At 44.5% G+C, this 23,604-nt stretch overlaps 1 protein-coding gene across 2 annotated transcripts in view; it reads left to right on the top strand.

The window, feature by feature from the left end:
• Positions 1–23,604, top strand: part of PRR5L (proline rich 5 like) — a 183,417-nt gene that overhangs the window by 57,061 nt on the left and 102,752 nt on the right. For both annotated transcript variants that reach the window (XM_069221822.1, XM_069221823.1), the window contains exons 2-4: positions 4,618–5,350; positions 8,623–8,703; positions 10,175–10,223. In XM_069221822.1, coding sequence (XP_069077923.1) covers positions 5,178–5,350; positions 8,623–8,703; positions 10,175–10,223 — 303 coding nt within the window. In that variant the 5' untranslated portion in view covers positions 4,618–5,177. The remainder of the gene's footprint in view (positions 1–4,617; positions 5,351–8,622; positions 8,704–10,174; positions 10,224–23,604) is intronic.

Raw genomic sequence — 23,604 nt, 5'->3', positions numbered from 1 at the left:
TGGTTCACACCGGAAGTGAACGCCGTCCCCACGTCACTTTGTCCTGCCAATGTACCAGTCTTTGAAGTTGCTTATAGGTTCCCATCCATGAGTTAGGGTGGCGTGGCACGCCGAGTGACCTTTTGAACTTGTCTCAAGGTTTCAATGATCTTTCGCTTTTAAATGAATTGCTGAATTTTAGCTGCCAGCGTAGGTCTCATCTCCATCTCTGGAAGACTTCGATTTGTCTCATCCTGAGGCTGGTAAATAAGTGAATTGACATTTAAAATTGTGAGAGACCCAGATATTTGTCTGCAAGCGAACATCAGTTCCATTGCCCGGAAGAGTGTGGGTGTATTAGAGCAGTTGCCGGTGAGTGGTCTAGATTGCAAGTAGGCTGGATGTTATTTGTAATAAATAAATAAAATAATAATAAAAAAAAAATACGTTGGGAGACTTGCTCTTCTTCCATTATTTTTCATAAAACTTTGCTACAATCTACACTTATCTCTATATTTAGGATATCTTTTTAAACTATAAAAGCACTATAACTGCCCAGATGAGGTTCTTGTCACCACTTGAGCAATAGTCCCGTACAGCCACACTTCTTGGAAAGAACCTTACATTTGTGGTGTGTTGGGGGTGAGGAGGCACCATTGGCTACAACTGACCATATTTAGGGTGTCGTTATGACCTTGGCGGACGGTTTACACCGTCTGCCGAAGTCCAGATAGTCAGGTTGCCTCTAGTGCGGCCACCTTCCCGTGGGCCCCATTAAGTCCCCGCTGGCCCAGCAGGGAACGGCCTACATCATTGATGCTTGCTCATATCGGAGCTGGAAGCAATGCTGTAGTGCGTAGGGTGCACCAGCACCCGTCACGCTGCTCACTGTCTGCAAAGCAGATGGTGATGATTGCGATGGGGCTGGCCAGTGGGGCCCTGCACTTCCCATGCCGAGTGCATGGGCAGTGCAGGGCCCACCGTGGCCCCCTGCACCCGCCTCTGCCAACAGTTCCATGGCAGTGCTAACGCCATGCAACCCCTGGCGGAGAAGGAAGTCGTAATCCCCAAAGCCATGGCGGATTAGGACCGCGAGAGCCGCCAGTCCCCTTTTTGGAGGAAAACTGGTGGTGCTAGATATCTGACCGTGGCGCTATCCCCACAGTCGTAATGTGGCAGTCGGACCACCACATTGGCGGCAGTCCAACCGCGACTCTGGCGGTATAAAGGAAGCCAGAGTCCTAATGAGGCCCTTCGTGTTTATATTTAAATGAATTGTAATCATAAGCTCTTTTAACTTATATATTTTTTTATTATTTTTATATTTTAGGCTGTCAGGTTTGTGTGGCCTTTAATATGGCCGGGAGGTGCGAACGCAGTACTTTCAAGACCCAGTTTCTCAGATTACATGACATAATCAGAAGCTTGTTTTGGTTTGTGAAGTGCAACCTCAGCTGTGTGATTCTGGCGTTAATGCTTTCCACTGTAAATTCCAATAATGGACAATTTCATGAGTTAAAAAGTTTGGGTGTTTCAAAATGCTTAAGTAGCTCCTAGGATTGTCTGACTTTCTTATTACCTGGCTTGAGTACGTTAACTGGAGGTGGTGAGCAGCGTGGGTGACCCATCAAAACCATTCCCTGTTGGTTTTAGTCTGTACTGAGTGGGTTCTAGGAGCTCTGCTTAGCATTTTGTGATATTGGTCTGTGTGGTGTGTTGTTGCAGGGAATGATGCTGGGAGCATGGCAGTAGCCAGATATAAAGTGTATTTCAGCGGTGTTTGTGTGTACTGTATTCTTTCAAATTTACTGTGTCTTTCTTAGCATGTGGTGCTGGTGTGAAACTTGATAGCCAACCACATGGCATATCTGCAGTGTGGCCGGTAGTCTTGGTGTTGACTGCTGTTGTGGCCTTACTACAGCAAATAAAAGGAATAACTGGGCTATGATGGATGTGTGCAAAACGTTCTGTGCAGATGTTTCTGTTGAGTGTTAGACTAGCGCATGGAACAGTGAAGACATCTCTAGCTTTCCAATCCAATGTGAGTAGAATACCTGGGAGTCCTTAAGTTTAGGGGGTGGCATCGATTCCGAGACAATACATTACTGGTGCTTCTGCATAAGGAAAGAATGGATGGGATTATGGTTTGACCTTGATATCTGTTTGGACATACGAGTCTTGGTGAAGTGTGCATCCTACCCGGAGATGTCCTCTGCAGCCGCCTTTCCTAGCATCACTGCTTATGTTTAGATGGGCTCTGTGGTCCTGTTTTGGAGGAGCGGGTGTTACTTCGGTGAACGCAACTTTTCAGGGATGCAGTTGCATCCTAATTTCCCCGCGTACGACTTCTGGTTCCAGGCAGATGCTCTAAATTTCTTGTGCTCACCCCAGCTCTAAGTGTGGTGAGCATCAACCAGTGAGTGGACACTGCAGCTGGAAAGCCTCAATCATCGAAAACTAGTTCTTAAACCTGAGCAGTTGTTGTCCTCAGGCGGGTCCCTCGACCGGTAACTCGCAGGCATCTACAGCAGAATAGGTCCCTATGAACCATAGTGGAATCTGTCGATGGATGAACCTAATTTTAATGTATGACAGTGTAGAAGTAAATACTTTTTTTTGTTCAGGACAGAGTATTGGCTGTGCATTGAGTTATCGAGCACTGTTGTGTACATTGAGTTCCTAGTCCTTGGCCCCACAACACCTTCCTGACTAAGGCTTGGACCACTCTGCTGCCACCACCCTTGAGGGGTCATGGCAAAAGAAATATGCTTAATGTTCAGATAAGGGTACAAAATGTATGTGCTACTGAGTTGAAACAGATATAAAGGCCCCAGTTGACCCACTTGGAGTCCTGTAACACCTGTATGCTCCTTGGGCTATCTGAAGAAGTTCCATTAGCATCAGGTGACACAATTGCATATGACTGAAGAATCTGGTTTCTGCAAACTATTCTGACTCCGCACACTTTGCCCTTGCTTTACTGTCATTGGCTCATCTAACACTCCTCAGGTGATGACAGAAATGCTTGCAATAAGTATAATCACTGGAAGTCATTCAGGGTAACTTTTTTTTTTTATTTCCACCAAGTCACCTCAGTTTGGACCCTGCTTCAATCTGAACAGTCCAGACCGAACTGCTAGACCAGGTCCTCCCTGAACCAGACCAGACGTGGGTCCCGTGCTCAGCTTGCCATAGGACTCGTGCTACACCTCCCGGAGGACACCTTAGAAAGTTGAAACCTGTCTGGGGCTGCTTGTGGCCCCTTCTGGAAGGGTCCTCACCTTCTGTATTGCGACGCGCAACTGCCACTGGATGAGATTAAGCTTTCCATCCATCACTTTATTTTTTAAGTTACTTTCATTGGCATCAGTTGTTATCTCTGATGCACTTTACCCATAAAGGTAATGAGTAGAAATGGGGATTTTGCCATGAAGAAGTCTTAAGCTTCCAAAGTAGGACTCCATCAAAGATGATTTAAAGAGAAGATCACACAAAGGTAGAACCAGGTACAGTTCAGTGTATTTGCATCTTTTTTAACGAATTTATCTTTCTTTTTTGTCGTAGATATTTGCACCATATAGTTCTAAATCATTGACGAGTTGAGTCATGCGCTTTTGTGCTTGTGTATTGCCTGGCGTCTAGTTTTGTCAGTGTTTTTTTCCCAAGCCATATTGTCTTTGCTGTTGTAATTAATCCATAATTATTGTTTATATAAATCAACTTGTATCTGATATACGATAGCAAAATTATGCGTCAGGTGTGTTGGTGCTTTGAACCTGTGCCAGTCCTGTGTGTTTTGCTCTTGCACTGTCTGCGTGGGATAGTCTTAAAAGTTGCTTATGGTGGCACCGGTGCAGGCTGGCTTGGGTCGTGCCAAGTATCTGCCGTGCCAGTTCTCATCGGTGCCCTGTCCGCCCCATTGCTAAACCAGATCCTCCCAAAGGGTTGGTACCAGAATGTTTTTATTCCCTAGGTGAAGGGATATGTGCATCGTGCATGTTGGGAACACTCCAGAATAGGATATAAAGAACCTGGATTTATATTTGATAAAATTCTTGTGAATGTTATTGTGTTCTGGCTTGCCTATGTTGCAGCTTTCTAACTTTAATGACTCAACGACATGTTGTTTTGCAATGTGCACAAATGTTCTATTGCTTTGTGGTAAACTGGTGTAATTTCCCTTTCTCTGGTGGGTCCCCAAACTGTTGTTTTTTCAACACTGACTGCACACAATAACTTAAGTTGGGATACTCTTTAAGCATTATTGAGCTGAGAAACATCAGGCATCTCCATATAGACAACTTTGTTGTCCAGAACATATTGAAGATACAAAACCTATTGGTTGCCCCATTCGAGTTTCTGCTGGAACTCAATGAGCACCTCCTCTCGGGCAGAGGTACAGCATTTGTTGGGGGATTCGTCTGGGACTGAGTGGTACTGAGTTGTTGAACTTGGGCTTGTTGTTGGCGTGCAGATATTTCACCTATGAATGCTTGGTTAGATATCTATACTGATGGAATGTAATACACCAAACCATTTCCCCTCTCTTCCCCCAAAAAGGCGCGTGCTATAATATAATTCTTGTGCACTGTCTGTTTACCAGGGGTTTCATGTTTGTTTTTACTTTTCCTTTGGTAGGTTACCTACTTGAAAACTGTGAAGCACGATAGTAGTGCTACTGAGAAGACTTTTGATACCTAATCTGGCCTGGACTATCCACCAAGGAGAAAATCTACCTTCGTCAAGGAGCTCTCATTGCGGCTGTATTCTCCCAAGGTGTTCTGCACGACGGTGAATCAGAAAGTTCTACAGAAATCGTCCGTATTCAAAAGATGATCCTCCACCTCTGTAGAAAGATCTCCAGTTATTTTTGTCTTCATGAAAACGAACCACGGGTATTACAACAAACTTTCGACATGTACAGGATCCCAAGCTGACCTTCAAGAGTGAGATATATCCTGCATAGACAGTTCCTGAAATGTACAACTGTGGTGTCTGCAAGAACCAAGGCTGCATCACAAAGACATTGTAAGTTAGGTGCCCAAGAAAAAGGGGACATTGGATTTCTACGATTGCAAGCTTCCTAGCCTGTTGCAGGAGATTACAACTACTTGTAAGACCCACAGCCGTGGCTTGAGGCCTCTCAACACCTACGTCTGCTCGGCTGGTCCCAAGAGAGGGGGCCCACACTTGCACATATGATTGGAAGTCCCACTCCGCTTCCCTACTTCACCATCCAGTTAAATAAGATGGGCTCTTTCCGGAAGTCATCGCGCCCTCGCTTCATGAGCTCTCCGGTCCTGAGCGATCTGCCTCGCTTCAACGCCGCCCGGCAAGCGCTACAGCTGAGCTCCAACTCTGCCTGGAACAGGTAACTCAGGTTGTGACACTGTTGGAAATGCTAAAGTTAGCTAAATGTCAGAAAACCTATTCTCATGTCCAGTGCAATGAAGCTGCTGTGTTGGTGCTCCTCTGAGATCAGTAGTGGGACACTCAGTTATTGTAGCGTTCGATTCATTAATGCTTCATTGCTTTGATTAGGAAAAATAACAAATCTGGGTTTTCCCTTACTTTCTGCATTGGCGGACTCTGGCAAGAAATGTTACTGGAAAGTTGTCTTTCTTGGTAATGTCCTACTTTGACCAGTTACCATCACAGCCTATTCATGAATACTAATTATTTTAGCTACCCTAGATACTCTATTTCAGCAGAATCTATGACCGATGAATGAAGCACGTTTCTGGGATATGAAGCCTGTTCCAATTAGTGTATTTTTTGCCTTTGCTGTACGTATTCCAAGAGGCGATGTAATTTGTTAACTATTAATTCTACGAAACAATGTTATCAGCAACCCAAGCCTTCAGTCTAAGACTACTTCCTTCTAAGCTCATCTGCTAAAAATGCTCTTTTTCGTACCACCTGTCTCTTGATGGTTGTTTCTGCCTTGTCCCCATAGTCCTCTTTTCTACAGCTGCAAATGTGTTGGAAGTAGGCGATTAAGCCAGATTCAGTTTTGGTGGTTGTCTCTTGAGAGTGTGACTCTCTGTAAGAAATTGGATTATTATATGGGGTAGGTGACAACCCATCACTAGGAACAGTCACAACCTTGTCAGGGTGAACACTCAGTCACTAAATTAACCTGAGTTCAGCCACCTGGTAGCGATGTCACAGATCGGACAGGCTTCACTTACGGCAATATGTAAAATATGTATGCAGTACTGAAACAGGAAAGTTAAAAATCAAAACAATAAACATCACAAACTGAGTTAAGATAATGGAGTAAAAATTAATAAATGAAATCACAACAAAGTGAACAAAATCTTGTGAGAGGGCCATAGATAGGAATTGTTAAAAATTGTAAAGTAGAAATAGCGCCAAGAAGTACAACGTGCTAATTATAGTCCATGGACATGGTAGAATAGGACATAGGCGCAGGTTGATGTTGAGCGCTATGGAGTGCTGGTTCGAACCACCAACCAGGCTTGTTCTGAAGGTTTTACGTACAGACGTCAGTCCTTTAAGTCCCAATCCTCCATAAGAGAACACTTCTGAAGCCTCTCAGGACCTCAGAGGAGGCACTAGAAACTCACAGGATGTCGGGCAGAGGTCAAACAACAGGGCCCAGGTGCAATTGGTCTGCTAGGCAGTTGCAGGAAAAGGCCTCTTATAGCTTATGTCCCTGTAGCGTCCATAGGAGGTTGGCGTTATGATCCTTGCAGTCCACTTCTTTGCCCTGAGTACAAGGTGGGGAGGGGGGCAGCCCACTCCTCTATGGCTCTTCGCAGATTATAGACTGTAGGTTCTGTCCTCTTTCAATGTTCTGAGGTCCAAGATTTTTTTCAAGGTGCCACACTTATGCCTAGCACGAGTGGGTGGTTGCGACTCCTCAACTTGCCGTAACAAATGAGGTTAAAGATCCCAGGACCAACCCTATCCACTTTGGTCATTTTCAAGATGGCAGAAGCCTTCGGCAACACTAAACTTGGGCTCTGAGGACTGGGGATGTGGGTAGGGAGTGTACTATGGTAATGTTAGTGGCCTCCCACATCTAGCACTAAAAACTATAAAATCCAGTGTGGGTCAGTCCCTGTACCCACAGTACTCCCAGAGACTGAAGTCTGATAGAACATAAGTACTGTTTTCAGCAACCAGACAGTAGCTAGACAAGAATTGCTTTGGCATCCCGTAATTCGGACAGGGAAATGCGTGACATGGCTGTGCATGGGGGCTCCTGCACTGCCCATGCCAAGTGCAGGGGCCCCCGGCACCTCCATTCCGCCAGCTTTTTCACAGCGGTGTGAACCGCCATGGAAAGGCTGGCGGAATGGATCTCGTAATCCGGCGGGCAGCGCTGCCCTGGCGGATTACAACCGCCGGGACCGCCAGGCTGGAGTCTGTCCCAGCGTGGCGCCACTACCACGGCGGTCCGATGGTCACCCAGAGTCTGGCGGTCTCAAGACCGCCAAACTCGGAATGAGCATCTCTGTCCGGTTCAGACAGATCATTTCTGCCTATTCAGGTCCGATCTCCTTTTTCCACATCTATTCAGTGCTAATTACTGGCTGGCAGAAGTGTAAAAGAAAATATAAAGTTAGCCTCATGGAACTTCAGGTATGGAAAAAGTATGTTTCTTAAAGTCAGTTTTTACCAATATTTATTAAAAATTCAACTACACCATTGAAGTAGATTTTTAATAACTGTTAAAAAAAATTATTTTATTATTTTTTTCTAGCTATTCACAATCCAGAAATATGGTATCAGAATTGTAATCTGTACTCTGGTTTTCTACATAGGACTGCTAGGCCCGTCACAGTGAAAAATAGCTTTTGGGTGCTAGTCAGCATAAGGACATGTTAACATTACATTTCTAAATGTCCTACTTTTAAACGGCATGCACCCTGCCTTTGTGGGCTATTGGCTATGAGGCCTACATAGAGGTGACATGTTAATATTTAAAAGGGAGTATTGACCTGTCAACAGGGTTTTGCCAGGTCGAACTGCAGTTTTTACACTGGTACTGTCAGATTAAATTGGCTGACCTGAAGCCATGTTTGCAACGCCACTGAATTTGATGGTACTGTATGTGCTGCAGTCCACTTGTGACATTTAATTTACAGGCCCTAGTTACATTTTGTACCATACACTAGGGACCTATGTATGTTCAATATACCAAATAGGAATATGCCAATTCGACCATGTTTAAAAGGGTAGCAGAACCTCATGTTAGCAGGGTTAAAGTGCACAGAGATCGAACACCAGCAAACAGATAATGGGGTGGCCTTGCAGAAAAGGTGGATTTCCTACACTCCCACATGCTGCTCCCAGGCTGACACTCAAGCTCCTATAAATACCTCAGTCCATGCAGTACAATGTGAAAGAGTCACTCACTCACTCATTAATTCATTCATCCATTCATCATGTTGCATGTTTGTTACCACCACCTCTTGTGATTTGATGGCAAGGGTCTGGACTACTCTGCTTTTATATGTGGCGTGAGTTCTGTTGTGTTCAGTGCTGTACGGTAAGTGCATTTACAGTGTCCGCCCATAAGTACACAACAGGTACACAAAAGAATTCTGGCCTGGGTGAACTCTGACATCTGTCCGCCCCCTTTCTCTCCCTTCCCACCTTTTATTTTTCCAGTGTTCAGACTGCGGTGATCAATGTGTTCAAAGGTGGAGGTCTGCAGACGAACGAGCTCTACACTCTGAACGAAAGCGTCAGGTAGGTGGACGTGGTGTGGACACGGGTGGTATGTTATAACCAGAATCTCGGGAGACAGTTTCTTGGATTAGATTTTTACCATAAAGCGCGATTTGTACCATAACTCACTGTGGTGGAATCCGTGGCTGTGTGGTGCATGAGGTGGAAGGGGCCACTGAGGCAAGTGGACGATTTAAGTTTGGAATTAGTATTTCTGGGAAATCATCAGTTTAAACAGAAATGCCCAAGGAGCTGGACAATCCCTTGACCTGAATACATGGTATTTTAGTCAGTCCACACTTTTAGTCCAGAAGCAGCCCCATAACATATACATTTATAGTGACATGAGCCTTTTATAAACCATATATGGTGATGTATGTCCTGTGTGAGGGTGAATGTGGTAATGTACACCCAAAGCTGCAGTCCAGCGTAGGTGGAGTATGCGGGTGCTGAGTAGAGGTGGGGGAACCCCTGAAAGTTTGAGCCTGAAGCCTGGCGTTGGCTCAGCTGGAGGTTTTCTTGGATCCTCGAGCCCAAAACGAGCTGAGCTTTCATATGGCTTTGTCTGCTGCCCACCCTCTAACCTAATGCTCCACAAATTAAAGAAAAAACATTAACCTTTGATGTGAAGCATGGCGAGGGGATGAGGTAACTTTCTATAGGATGAATTGCACAATCCAGATCAGAAAGCATGGGATTTTCCATGTCTTCCCCAATTGAACACATTGTTTGATCTTAGTTTGATTTCACTGTGCTTTCTTTTCCTTACTGCATTTGAGAGCGCTTTGAAGTAGGTGAGTTCAGGGTGTGTGCTACACAAGCACCTTTCTTGAGTCTGATTTAAATAGACTCTGTTACTCCAAGTAGGAATCCAGGCCACATAAATGGGGAGCGTTACAACTGACTTGCTCCTAATTCCCTAAAGGCATTGTTTTCAAGGCGGAGGCAGGGGGCATTAATATTTTTAAGTTCCTGGTTTAAAATTGTAACTTTCAATAAATGCCTCTCGATGCAGTGATATAATCTGATGTGCCCAGTTGAAACACCTCTGCATGTTAAAGAAATACACTTTTTGATCTTTGCCATATTTATATATGGTGGTTGTTGCACAGTTTACATTTTTTGGGCTTGGCTCGTGCACGGGCTCTTACATCCCAGCCAGACCTGTCACTTGGCTCTGGCTTGGCTCTCCCTGTTAATTTGTGGGCTCACCCACCTCTAGTGCCGAGGGCCTAATTTGTGTAGTGGCCAGGGGTCATGAGTGATGGGAAGCCAGAGTGCACAGGGGAAGGGGGAATGCTGGGTAAAGTTGAGGTAGGACCAGGAGGAGTTGGGTAAATGCAACATCTGGGCATGATGGATTGTGTGAGCACAGAGCGGGGTGTAGGAATGCTAAGTAGTGAGTCTGATAATGAAAGCCTAAGGATGTGTGTGGTCCTTGTGGGAGCATCTCTTCACATTGCTGTGTCTGAACATTTCTGTCTCCCTACAGGCGCCTACTGAAGAGTGAGCTGGGATCATTTATTACAGATTATTTCCAGGTACAAACAAAGTAAATGTAAATCTATTTTGAGCAGCCACCCTATGTGAAAAAGCAAAGATGAACAAGGCAACTGTTTGCAACCAGTCTTCTCTGTCCATGTTTTTGAGCTCGTGTATGGGTCCTAGATTGAACTTTTGATTTGAAAGTCTCTCACAGTTTACACATTTTGCTGCTTGTGCCAGCACATACAGCAAGAAGCATGCCATTAATGTGGCTCTTGAGCCCTAACGCCTCACAGCTTGTATTAAAACACAAATTTTCATTCTGAAAAGTGATAACTGGGATAGTGAGGACACGTTTAGTATCAAAGAACTAGTAAGCCTTCGCAGTCTAACCTTGACATATTTAGTCTGTAATGTGGAAGATGCTTGTGTTAATTTGAACTGAAGCGAAACAAAAGAATGATGGACGGAGTGCTGGAACCTTTCAAATACTGACCCCAGTCACGGATCTGGGTTGAATCCATCATTCTTTTGCTAACCATGCCACTCCAGTTTATGCAAAAACAATGGATCTAGGCCCAGATCTCTGTTGTGGGGGTGAATGTTTGACATTGTTCAGCATTATGTCCATCACTTATTCTTTTTGCAATTGTTGCTCTAAGTGGGACGGGTATGCCCAGACGTGGTTCTGTGCTCCCCATGCCACTGGGAGTCGAGCTAGTCTGGCTGATGAGGGGTGATACCCCGAAACCGGTCAAGGATGATTGATTTCGGTCCAAGGAAGACCAGGCCTGGCAGTTCGGGCTCGACTGTGCCCATGGGGAACAGGGTTAAGACTGATTTGCACATGGCTGGGTCCAAACTGGAATGGCATGGGTAGCGAAAAAAACAATGGATTTAGCGCCAGATCTCTCCACTGGGATTGAATGTTTGACATTGTTCAGCGTTCCGTCCATCAATTGTTCTTTTTTTTTTATTTGAACTGGAGTCACATCCTTAACTCTCTTGAACCTAACACCCCATCTGTTCAACCCCTCATCTCCTAGGCATAAACTACCATATGGGTGTCTAGTGTCAGATACACAGACAAGAAATCATATTCAGACCATATGTTGCTGTCATCATCCTCATGAAAAATACTTTATTTGGCAAAATTTGTGATAAAACCAACAAAGTAATACATACATGCAAGTAACATAGACATGAAATAGAACGTCACAGTGATAGCTAAAATGAGTAAACAAAACAGTAAATATTCAATAAAAATGCATATTCCATCATAAATAAGCAAACACTCTGTCTACACCATCAGTATATCTTCATACGGTTTCCTGATTATCATAGCCTTTATAAAAAAAAGTTTCAAACAGCAACACAAAGGGCCCAATGTAACAGTTCTTCGCAGGAGCTCTAGGCCTAGTTTGACTTCTCACCGTGTAATGTCACCATATTGGGATTAAAAGACTGTCTTGGCCTGACAAATAGTAGGCAAAATGAAAAACAAGCACTTGCAATGCAATTGGTCTTGTGTTTGCTCGAGTTAGAGCTATTAGCTTTGTAAATTCCTAACTTGACTTTTCTTGCCACATAAATTGAAAATGAAAGTAAAACAGTTGACATAAGCAAGCTGATTCAAAGCACCGTGGCCACCAAGAGTATGAGCGTGAAGGAGAGATACAAAAAGAAAAATAAGTTTGCTCGCAGTCAAACATATCGGCAAAAGTACAATTATCCATGTAACAGGGTCGATGGCCAAGGTGGTAACAAAACTACCTCAGGGAGGGACAAATGTAAAGCATTTACCAATGATGATAAAGGTTTTTTGAAAGGCAAGCCCATGATCGGGTGATAGTGATGGGCGTGTGGTGGGTGTGGTTAAAAGCCCACAGAGATTACAACACGTCAGACCTAAAAATGGCTTGTACTTTGCTTAGGGCTATTATTGCAGCTACAAGGGGAAAGTATACCATAGCATGTTTCCTTCAAGGGGAAGGCTACCTTATAATGTATTTTCTTCAGTCTGAACAGCGTTCAAAGATACAGATAGTATGAATTTTCTATCCACGCTAGGTATGGTTCTTTGGTACTGTTTGTGGATACCAACACATAATTTGCTACTGTTTCCTTAACTAGTATGCCTTCTAACCTAGTCCCCCAACGTCTCTCTAAGAACACGTACTTAATCAACGCTTTACTGTTCAAATTGTGTGCTTGTGGGTTTATGACAACATCCACCATTTCTGTATCCCTACATGTTTTCCGTGTATAGCCAATCCATGGAATATCATTAGTGCCATCGAGAGAGAAACAGTCAAGTAGACATGACCCTACCAGACTTTCCTCTGGATTTACTCTGCACCTAATCCAAAGCAAAAGCGGGGCTAACTTTATTTGGTCCTCCGTGTAGGGAAGTCCAAGTTCCTCGTGGGCAAGGATAGTGGCTGTACATCTGGGTACCCCCAGTAATCTGCGGGTGAAGGAATTTTCTGAATGCTGGATGGAATGAGCCACCCATAGGCCACGGACACTGCCCCATAAAGCCCAGCAGATAACACACGTACTCCTGTATATGCTAAGCATCTCAGCAATGGGTTTATTTTTCAATTTTCTGGCAAACCTGAAGATTATCTCTGTTTCTTACCAGCTGTTGGGCTTTTGCTGAGATGCCCAAATAGCTGAAGGAGTTTACCTTCTCTAGGCGCCCCCCTCATGAAATAGTATTGGCTTTTGTGAACAAACCCTCTCAGGTCATGGTATATGTCTTAGCCAGGTTTATTTTTAAATCCAGGGGATCCATAAAAAGTCGGAGTGAATCCAGTAAGGTCGGTAGACCATTTGTGGTGCATTTCTTTATAACCTCGTCGTCCGTGTATAACAGGATAGGAATGTGATAGTCCCCCATCGAAGGCATATCCCGGCCTGTATGTATTAGGTGTTTGCTGACCCCGTTTATATATAGAGGAAATAAAAAGGGGGCCAGAATGCACCCCGTCTCACTCCTCTCTTAGAACTTATATGATCTGTCAACTCACCCTGTTGCCCATACCGGATCGAGATTGTAAGGTCCTGGTGCAAACTCTTAATTAAATCTTATAGGTCCTGGTCCACACCTATATTTTCCACCAACTCAAATGAACTAGTGAGATCTATAAAAGCCAGCTGTAATATGCCTTATTTGGCAAGGGCATACTTCCCAGGAGTAAGAGATTTAAGGCCTGCTCAACTGCCCCAAAGCCCACCCTGAAGTAATAAAATGTTGTTTTTGGTGGCCCATGTTTCAAGGTGTGACGGGATAACTCTTCCCAGTATTTTTGCACAAGTGTCTACCAGCGAGTTATGCCTAACAGGAGGTCTGTAACAAGATGGTTGTGACCGATCACCTTTCTTGAACATGGGGACACTTATCGCTGGCCTCCATGAAGCCGGAATATGACCAGCAGCTGCGCACCTAGGGAAGTTAGTTAACATGGGTGCCCAGATCGCTATGTCTGATTTTAAAAAAAAAAAAAAAAAAAAAAAAAAGTACATGGGAACCCCATCCGGACCGGCTGCTTTCCCTGGAGTTCTCTGTTCAATAGCAATTTTAACTTCTCTCACCTCAAATATATTACTGTCAATAAATTGCTGTAACGTAAACTAGACTTAATAAGAAGAAGACTTGGACCACTTTCCCCTTGCCCAACTCCTATTATTCTAGCATAAAACCCTGATCCATCCAGGTTTAGGTTTTCTGGGACATGTTTTTGCTAAATGAGCAATTTAAATATTAAGAACTGTCTAAAATAGGTATTTGTGTGCATTTAGCCTTGCAGGCTGCCGCAGCATGGTTTTTTAAGGGTGAAATTATTTTCACAGAGGCACACGTTGAAAATTGTTTTGCATTTGTTTAAACATCAAAGCTGCTGGAGAACATTTAGATTCAGTATACAAGTTAACTTTGCAAATGTGTTCCATCCTGTAACTGTTTGTGACTTCAAGTCTTCAACTCCTAATTACAGCCTTCTGTATAATGTACTTATGTCAGAAACCATTTCAGAAAGCCACAGGCCAAACAAGAGCTATTGGGCTCCTGGAACTATGGTGGTTGAGACCTTTTACTCCTGATGTCCAGGGGCTGACTTACTATGGATCCTGAGCAACTGGGCCAAGTACTGGTTCAGTACTTGACTCTCAGAAGTAGCATGGGTTGAGTAGTTCAAGGCTTCTTGCAGAATGTGCATGGTATAGATACAGGAGCGTGAATTCAGGCTCACAACTCAAAATACGTTCAATACTAGCAGTAGATGATTGCCCAATCAAATGCTTGCTTGTATGAAAAAAGAAGCATTGATGTGCAAACACAAAATAAAATGTGGCATACACAAACAGTTCACACAGGCCCAAGGTCAAAGCTCTAATTTTCGATAGGCAGGTCCTGGATTCCCACTTCCCTCTCACTAACGGTAGTGGTTGTTCCTCATTCCCTATTGGTGAGATTCACATTAAGCTCGCTAATAGTCTGTCTCAGGAGTCCTTCTCTAACTTTTCCAAAAGTCAAGTGCTATTTGGCTGTGCAAGTTCCAGGGGGGAGGGGGTTCTTCCTGCTCTACGATCAGTCTTACTTGCTCCTGCAGGGGTTGCACAACTAGAGTCTCACTTGCGGACCTCGCAGAGTGCAGTGGCTGGGAAGAACAACTTGTGGCTATGCAGGGACAATGGTAGGGCATCCGCTGCGCTTCTCCAGTAAAACTATGTTACTCTGATCCTGCACACAGGTTGCCGGAGGAAAGGGGGGGGGGTGGGGGGGGAAGGGGAGGAGGGTGACGGTCCAGTTGGCATGTCACTAATCATCCCAGAAGCCTTTTCTGGCATAAGGGGTCACCGAATTCACTCCACACACAGGTTCTTTCCCATTGGCATGGAAGTAATCTTCATGCAGGCCGCCTTTGGCACACATGGTCGCTGACTTCAAGCTGCACACGGGCAGCGACCCTATCGGTAAAGCAGCTGTCTCCACACACCTCACTACAGGAATCCACTTGCCAGGATCCCTTACTGGACTTCGCACCCTCACAGGACACACTGGTCTTGGCAACTGAGGAGGCACTGGTCCTCCAGGCTCCAGAAGGAGGTGGTCTTGGATTTCCCTGGGTGATGACCTCTCACCCAGTTGGGAGCTTGACAGGCCCTTGGCTCCCAGCCCTGGTCAAGGGCAGAAGTCTTGAAGAGCTTCCCCTTCTTGCACTGCCCCACTGGCTGCTTGACATTTGTCAACTTTGGTGGCCTCAAGCTCCCCTTCTTATAGTTCATGTCTAGACACCAAATCTATCTGAGGGTTTGAGTCTTTGAAGTTTGCATTGGAGATCTGCTTCCTTTTAAAGTGCCCACTCCTCTGCCCCTCCATTCCTCTTGAACGCAGTCCGTCCCTGCAGGAGCGACTACTGACTTATCCAGATCATTTACTGTAAAAGGGGGGAGGTAAGAGGCTTTTTTCAGGAGAGCCCGTCCTCCTCTTTCCTAACTCATCCAAACAAAGAGAGCCCTACTTTATACACAGAATACTATAATCTCATTTTTCTGTACTTTTTCTATCCCCTACAGGTAAAAAGCACGTGGATTTTTGTATGTAAAACCCTCACCCACCCTCACATTTTAGGAAAGGTATTGGGGATTTAGTCCTTCAGTCCTGATGAAAGCCACAGGAAAGAGTGGCCAGAGACATGTTGACCAATAGAAACAGGCGTCATTGAAACCACCAGTTTCTAATATATCTTCCCCCTTTTTTCAATCATACCGCCTGAAGACTAGAATAAAACGAGTGGTGTCTTACGAGGCTGGTATTTTTAATCTTCTAAGAAGAAAATCCTCCAAACTTTTAGTACAGTCATTATTTGGAAGTATCCATCTAGAACTCCCTTGTCCCTCTTCGGCAGCAGCACACCGTGTTCCGCAAGGGAACGAGAAGGAACCCTATGATGTAGCGTTCCACCAAGGGGGTAACCCTGGTGGGTGAGGGTTTTACATACAAAAAGCCACCTGTAGCGGATAGAAGTAGTATAGAAAAATGAGGCTATAATATTTTGTGTGTACAGTAGGGCTCGCATTGTTCTGATACGTTATCCAGATCATGAGCTTGCATCAGTATTGGACAGATTATGCAGGGGAAGAAAGACCTCTGAAACAGTGTGCCATCCTACATGATCCTGCCCAAGGACATGCAGAGAGAGGAATGGTTTGAGACGGGTTTCTGATGGCATCACTGTACGAGTACTGGAGCCAGTGCTTAATTTGTGCTTGTTGATTCCTGTGCTGAGCACCGGCACTTATTTTTGAGGGGCGGGCTCAGTCTTCTGCCTCAAGCATTTGCTGTGAGCGAAAGACGAGGAAGGTAAAAACGAAAAAGCGTCACAAACGGAGAAAGCAGAAAGCTCCTACAGTGAGCTGAAGGGGCAGGGAGTAGTTGTAAATGGATTAAATTGGCCCGAGGTGGCTTCAGGATTACGCTGCCTCAGTATTCCGTGTTCCCACATTTTAATTGCAGCAGCCGCGGGTTTAAGAGGAGGGCTTTGGACACCGGCACCTTTTTATTTACAAATTAAGCACTGACTGGAGCTACTGTACCAGGGCAAATTCCTAGAGCATCCGTCCTTGATGCCACAGAATCTTCAAATTGGTTCTTCTTGAAGGAAGTCTCTGCACAAATAGACAATAGGAAAATGCTGAGAGCTCGATTCACCAATGTAAATTAATACTTGCTGTTCACAAAGGTGTTTTACTAGTACTATCTTTATGACGACGGCGTGTCAGCGCTTACAAATAGTCCTATATTTTTTTTTATGTGCGGGGACTCCCCCGTTGTAAAGATACTATTGGTAAAATACCTTTGTGAACAGCAAAGTTACAAACTTGCACAAAAGTTATAGGTTTACCTTTTGTGAACCAGGGCCTTAGCGTCCAGAGAGTTTCTCACTAGGTAGGTACGTACCCCTAACAAAATATTGGGGTTCGGCACATGGTGCCCAGAACTTTGGGAAACATTTCTAAGTATATATGCACGTTGCGAGAACAATCCAGATGTTTCCTCCTTCACGTTCGCTGGATGGTACATGGACTCACCATTTACCATCTCCCACCATCACCACCACACCCAAAAACAAAAACATTAATTGGACATTTCCCCAAACTGTAATCTCAGCTCTGTTGTGGGTCCCTCCCAAAGTAAGGTATCAGGGTTGGTTGTGGAATCCCAAAAAAAACATCCGAATGGGTGAGGCAAACTCTTGATTTGGGATCAGGCCTCCCTCAGTGCACAAGCAATAACATCGGGGTGGGGTTTAACATTTTGGGGAGAAGCACGGGGGTGGGTTCAGCTGAAGTGGGACGTGTGTCAAGGGCCAAGGCTTATTCCAGAAGAGGTTGTGGTGGCCTGTCACTCTTTAGTGGGATGGTACTTTCCCGAGATAGCGCCAACCTGAAAAATGCTGTTGTCACCCACTCTGTGTAGGTGGGGTCGGCGAGCTCTTGGCAAAAACAAAGTTTTGAAATCCAAAGTATGGTACAGATGAGTTTTAATGAGGCTCACCCCTCCTCCCACCCCCCACTGGATGGTAGTGCTATATTTTACATATATTTAAATCTGTGGGTGATGCCATTATTTGTTTTAGAAATCAAAGCAGTTATCCCAGGGGCTCAAATATAGTGTATTTTGATATTCTGTCGCTTAGTTCCTTAACTCGGGGAGGAACCCGAGTGCAACAGTTGTAACACCTCACAAACCAACTCAAGCTCCAGACCGGTCTGTGATGGTAACCCTAGAATCACGTGAAAGGCCACCGCCCTGCCCCAAGTGCCACGAGGCTATACCACTGGCAGAATGTGCGCTATACAAATGCCAAGAACGTAACGTAACATATGGCCTCCTTGCTCGAGTCGAATATTCACGTGGTTCTTGGGTGAAAGCGTGGGTTTGTGGAGATGCAAAATCACTAGGCAAACAACAAAAATGACTGGTTCTAAAAGCCAGTATGATACAAAACTGAACTACATTGACATAGCTCCTTGAAGTTGTACCGAGGCACTTCCGGCCACCTGTCTGATCTGTGGTTACACATTAAGCAGTAATCGGACACTTGGCTGCCTGTACGGATGCTACGATTACTAAGAACTAGAAGTGACCTGTGCGGGCCGCCTCTGTGCTTCGGTTTGCCTTTGAGTCACGAAACAAACAAGACAGAGAAAATCGCGTGTTTTTATTCCATGTTGCTGTAAAAGTTATTTCCTGCAGTGACTCAAAGAGCCCAAGCGAAACTGGTGGTTGTTTTTCAAGCCAGGGCTGCTGAACCATCTGTACAGAAAATCTTTGTATATTTGTGGCATAATAAAAACGTAATTGATGTTAATATTGTCCAAGGCGCTATCAGAAATGAACCTCGGATTTCAGATAACTCCTGTTACGTTTAGTTGGACCCACCCAGCGGCACTTCTGCTACTGACCTCAGAAGCATGAAGAGCTGAGTTGGCAGGGCCAGTGTTGTCCTGCGGCTAGTGCTTTCTGCAGCCGGTGCATGGACTCCCAGAGCCAGGTGTCACTTTGGACCCGGGCCAGGGGGAATCATTCAGGTTTGACTTGGTGAACAGCACGATAAATCTAATTATCACCCTGGCATCAGACGTAAGCATGATGTAGGCCTAACTGATGGGCATTGATCAAGCATGTCATGTAAAAACAAAGCCTCGCGGTAAATATGTAATAATTAGTGATGGAAACCAGTATGGTTTTCACTGGACAAACCCCTATAAACGTCAGACCCCCCTCCATAACGTTGCAGTTCCATATGACCTGTACACCTACTAGAAAAGATCATTTGCTGTGTATCATTTTATTGTTTAATAAAGTATTTTAATTACATGGGAAAAACACGGTGACCCTAAGTGGAAACGTTCAGCTCATCGTGCAATTCATTTTGCGGCCGAATGCACTTACAAAGATTTCAGTGCCCTCTGATGTGGCCGGGATACTTGAGTGTGGGTTGCTGACATGTCCCAATTCGTCATCGGCCTTTACCGATACCTGACGCACCCATAATTAACTATAATTCCAGGGCTAATTTGAGACTCTCTCGTAGCACACATCAAAGCCAAAATAAAGTAGTGATCGCGGACAGTTCTGCGGAGTAATTCCATATAATTGCATTGGCTTTGAGTTACCTTTAAGAAAAAGTATATCGATTCAGGGGAAAAAATAGAATCCTGAGCATATTGAGAAACTGTGTGTATAAACCGTATAGTATGTTGTACTGACGCAACGACATGAAGTCGATTTTGTTGAGAGACTCAAAATTGTGTGCTCCACTCCAATTTTTTTTTCAATATCATCCAGGAATTCATATGTGAAATTAGACCGTATTCCTGAGGAATTTATTAATTTAGAATACATTTTCTGCAGTCTGGCACGGTCGTAAACAAACTTTCTCCAGATCACCTGCAAACTTCCTGTATCCAAAATTAACACGCACGTCAAAACTGTTTTGATCATAATGTGTTTGAAAATTTGGTGAGAAAAGATAGTTGTTTAAGAAAAGACCGAGGTGTAAACCTTCCTCATAGAGTGATAACCCTGAAAACAAAACATGTCCAGTATTTATGACAAAACAAAAGGATGATGGACGGAGTGCTGAACAATGCAAACACTCACCCCCAGTCACAGACCTGGGTTTAATCCATCGTTCTTTTGCTCACCACGCCACCCCAGTTTGGACCCAGCCATATGCAAATCAGTCTTGAACCTGTTCCCTCATGGGAAAAGTCCAGCCCGAAATTGACATTGTTCAGCATTCCGTCCATCACTTGTTCTTTTTACATTTAGTATTTAGGACACCACTATGTGTAGGTGTTTGTATAGCAATGTGGTATCATGGCCTGCGGAGTGGTATATAAAAAGTTCAATATGGTTAATACATGGGCCAACGCCCAAAGGATGTATATTCACTTAGACTAACTTATCGCGCAATCCTCACAACTTCACACTCACTCAAGTCAACGAAATAGGTACCAAGTGAAAAATTAAAAAGGCGCATTGTTCTGAAAGGCCTCAATGTCACAAATGCGCTTAAGTAAAAGAATAACTATGTAGAAAGAAATAGCATTGTGACTACACAACTCTGTACTCTGAGCTACTCCTGTGCTTACTCGAGGTTTGCCATGTTAATATGTGCGCTGTCGTTAACGCTGCAAGCAATGTAAAAAGTAACGAAAAACCACCAGTTGATGTCTTGTAATCATGTAGTGTACATGCACTGTTGGTAACTTGTAAATGTATTCTTTCTTTCTTAACATCCCATTTCACACCACTCCTTTCCTTGGGCTGGGCGTGATAGAGGCGCCCCCCCCAACCCCCTTTAATACCTCCATTGTACCTCCTTCAGTTGTCTTGGCCAAGCGTATGATTTTTTTTAGGTCAAGCCTACTAGATGGCACAGCTGTCTGGAGCATGCCCATTGCTTACTATATGGTGGCTTCCCTGTCCCTCATTTTGCTGCTCCTTTTTCGATTCTCAGGTTGTCAATCTTGTGTTTGTTCCTCCCATGGAGCATAGACTCTTTACCTTCTCTTTTGTGTGGCTGGCTTCTGTCCTACCTCTGCTTGCTTTTCAAGCACTGCTTTTTGGGGTAGTTCCTGCAAGAGTATGTCCTAGCACATGTGTGTCGCTTGCAAGACACTTGTATCTAGAGAGGGCTTGGAGCCCGCCCGTTGCTTCCCATTTGTCTACTTCTGCGTCGCCCTTCTTTGCAGGCATGTTCATTGGCCAGTGCAGCCGAAACGTCCCTTCCGATGCTTGCTGTGGAGCAGGGACTTAGCACAGATAGATGCAACTTAATCTGTTTGTTTTGCTCCCTCTGTACTTCTGGCGACACTGTTCCATTGGGATGACCAGATCTTGATTTCAGCACCACCTTTAGAAAGTCTCTTCACTAAGGAGGGGAGGGGCCCTATCGCTCTCCTCCACGCTCTAAGGTCCGTTCCTGGAACCCAATCACCTCTCAGGATGGGGGGCATAGGCAAAAGGAGCACCAAGCAGCCAGGGAAATCGCAGAGCAGCTGGATCCGGGCCTGCTGCCCGCCTTGCTCTGTCTTTTCTTTGAGGCCTTCAGCTCAGCACTCCACAGATATCAAATCTCTTTCTACAGGCAGTAGATGTTACACTGATAGGTCTGATATTTACCTGTTAAGGACGTGGCTATGGAGCCTTAGCAAGCCATGCCCGCCTTTCGCCCAGCTGGTCACGCCTCAAGCTTGCCATTTCATTCCATGATTAGGACCATCAGTAAAGACTGCATGACGGAATAAGAAAAGTTCCTTACTTTTAGAACTTAGTTCCATGAACAGCTCAGCCTCATGAGTAACTTTAGTGGTCTGATAACAGTTACAGGATGAGGATCCTCCTACTGTCGAGATCAAAGGAGACTTCACTAGTAGTGTTGTGAGCTGTGGCATAATGGGTCATGCTCCTTCCCTGAGGGAGCAATCTCCCTTGAATGGATCAATGACTGAGGAATTTAGAGGCGCAACATTCACCTACCAGATATGTTGGTGCTAAAAAGGAAAGAACTTGTGTTTGTGTGGTATATAAGAAAACAGAATAGATAACACTGAACTATAACATAAAATGATTCAAAATTATAGGTTTTAATATTTCAGCCTGAAGGCGCTGTGCTCCATTATGGACCGCATACCAACAGGTAAATTATTCGGCGCCTCAGATACTAAACACAGATAAAACTTCCCTCCCAGGCCATTTTGTCTGAAAAGAGTGACCTCTGTCAGAACGCAGTGTTTACTTCGGATGATACCTGGTGATCTGTGATTTAATTGGGGGAACCTTTGTTGCACTGGTAACCAGCACCATTGCCTTCTGGCTTCCGGGGTGTGGTAAAACGTGCGCAATCCAGTTACAAGTCTGACTCCTTAGTTTTGAATCCTTTACAACATGGGTACTCGCAAACATTTTCCCAGGGGTCAAAAAGTTTGGTCTGTGATGTGACCGGGGGCTGCATCAATGCCAGCGGAATGGCGGTCGGGCGAGCGGGTTGGGAGGACTGACGGTTAAGTATTGGTAGGTGAAGCGAAGGATATACATCTAGTGGCTGAATTGAGCAAATATGAAACTAGAAAGCCTGGGATTAATCTTAGCTTCCCCACTTTTCCAAATGGTGTGATCTTAGGCAATAGCTTAATTTTAGGTTCAGGGTCTGCACTGCACAAATATGCTTCACTGTTTGATTTAATAAACTATAATGCTGTTCATCTATAATAGGAACCCAGGCCACTTAAAAAGTGCCGATAACATCTTGTTTAATTCACTATTGGCGTATTTGTCAGGGTAGAAGTGAAAATTAATGTTTCTAAATTCTTGTTTGAAAACTATTACATTTAAAATAATACTTCCCATTGCACTGATACAATAAATACATTACACTTAGGTGAAATGGACTGCTGTTAACTTGATACACTTTTAGAATTTTGAAGTGTCTGTTATATTTGAACACTTTTGCTGCAAGATGTCTTTAAAAATGAACTTGCTTCTGAAGTGAAGCTCAGGACTCTGGTTACTTTCTTTCCTTAACACAGTTAACCTTGAAATAAACAATTGCCTCTTTATTTACGATCGAATGAAGAGCAACCCCGTACTCCTGCTGTCCAGGGGGCCGCATGTGGCCCCCGGGCGGTACTTTGAGTACCCACGCTTTACAACCTTGCCTGGAGGGTGGTAGGAACTTGAAGGTAACAAGTGTTAGCACAGTCCAGCGTAGCAGGGATGGCGGCTGCTCCCACCTTCGCTTCAAATTCTTGAGGGATAACTCACCTGCAGATGCGCTATTTACAAACTATAGATATATGTAGATTACTCAAGAGTTTCTCTTTTTAAAAGTGCTTCAGGAGTTGCCACATAACTGGCACTATTAAGCTTTTGACTTCATTAAGTTTTCCCATCTGGGAGAGCTGAGTTGCCAAGCAACTATTCTTTACGTGAATTCGATCATATAAGTAACACTGGTGGGGGCCTTGAAATGCACGTGAAATGTTCCTTAACCTGGATGCCAACGTGTGAGGTCTTCCCTATTTCCCAGACATTATGCTTGCATTTGTTACCCATACAATTTAAGTAAAAAGAACCTAAACAAAACCAGGTGTGAACGAGGTTAGACTGTCTGCCGTTGAATAGGATGCCACACTCTACTCCCCCCATTACCATCTGTGACGCTCTGCTAACTTTTAGCCATACTGAGCAGGAGCCCCATTGGTGTCCAACATGGCAGAGAAACATTGCTAAAGCCAATAGCTCTTGAATAGTTGGGGATTATTGGTTTTGCCAATGCTTGTTTCTTTTTGGTTAAGCACTCCACGAGAGTTCATGTGTTTTTCCTGTTGTCGCCCCGTGTGCTTCTCTCCCTCTGCACA

The sequence above is a fragment of the Pleurodeles waltl genome, chromosome 3_1 (assembly GCF_031143425.1).
Source record: "Pleurodeles waltl isolate 20211129_DDA chromosome 3_1, aPleWal1.hap1.20221129, whole genome shotgun sequence".
Taxonomy (NCBI): Eukaryota; Metazoa; Chordata; class Amphibia; order Caudata; family Salamandridae; genus Pleurodeles; species Pleurodeles waltl.
Note: the sequence above shows the minus strand (reverse complement) of the source record. Positions and strands in the feature narration are given on the sequence as shown.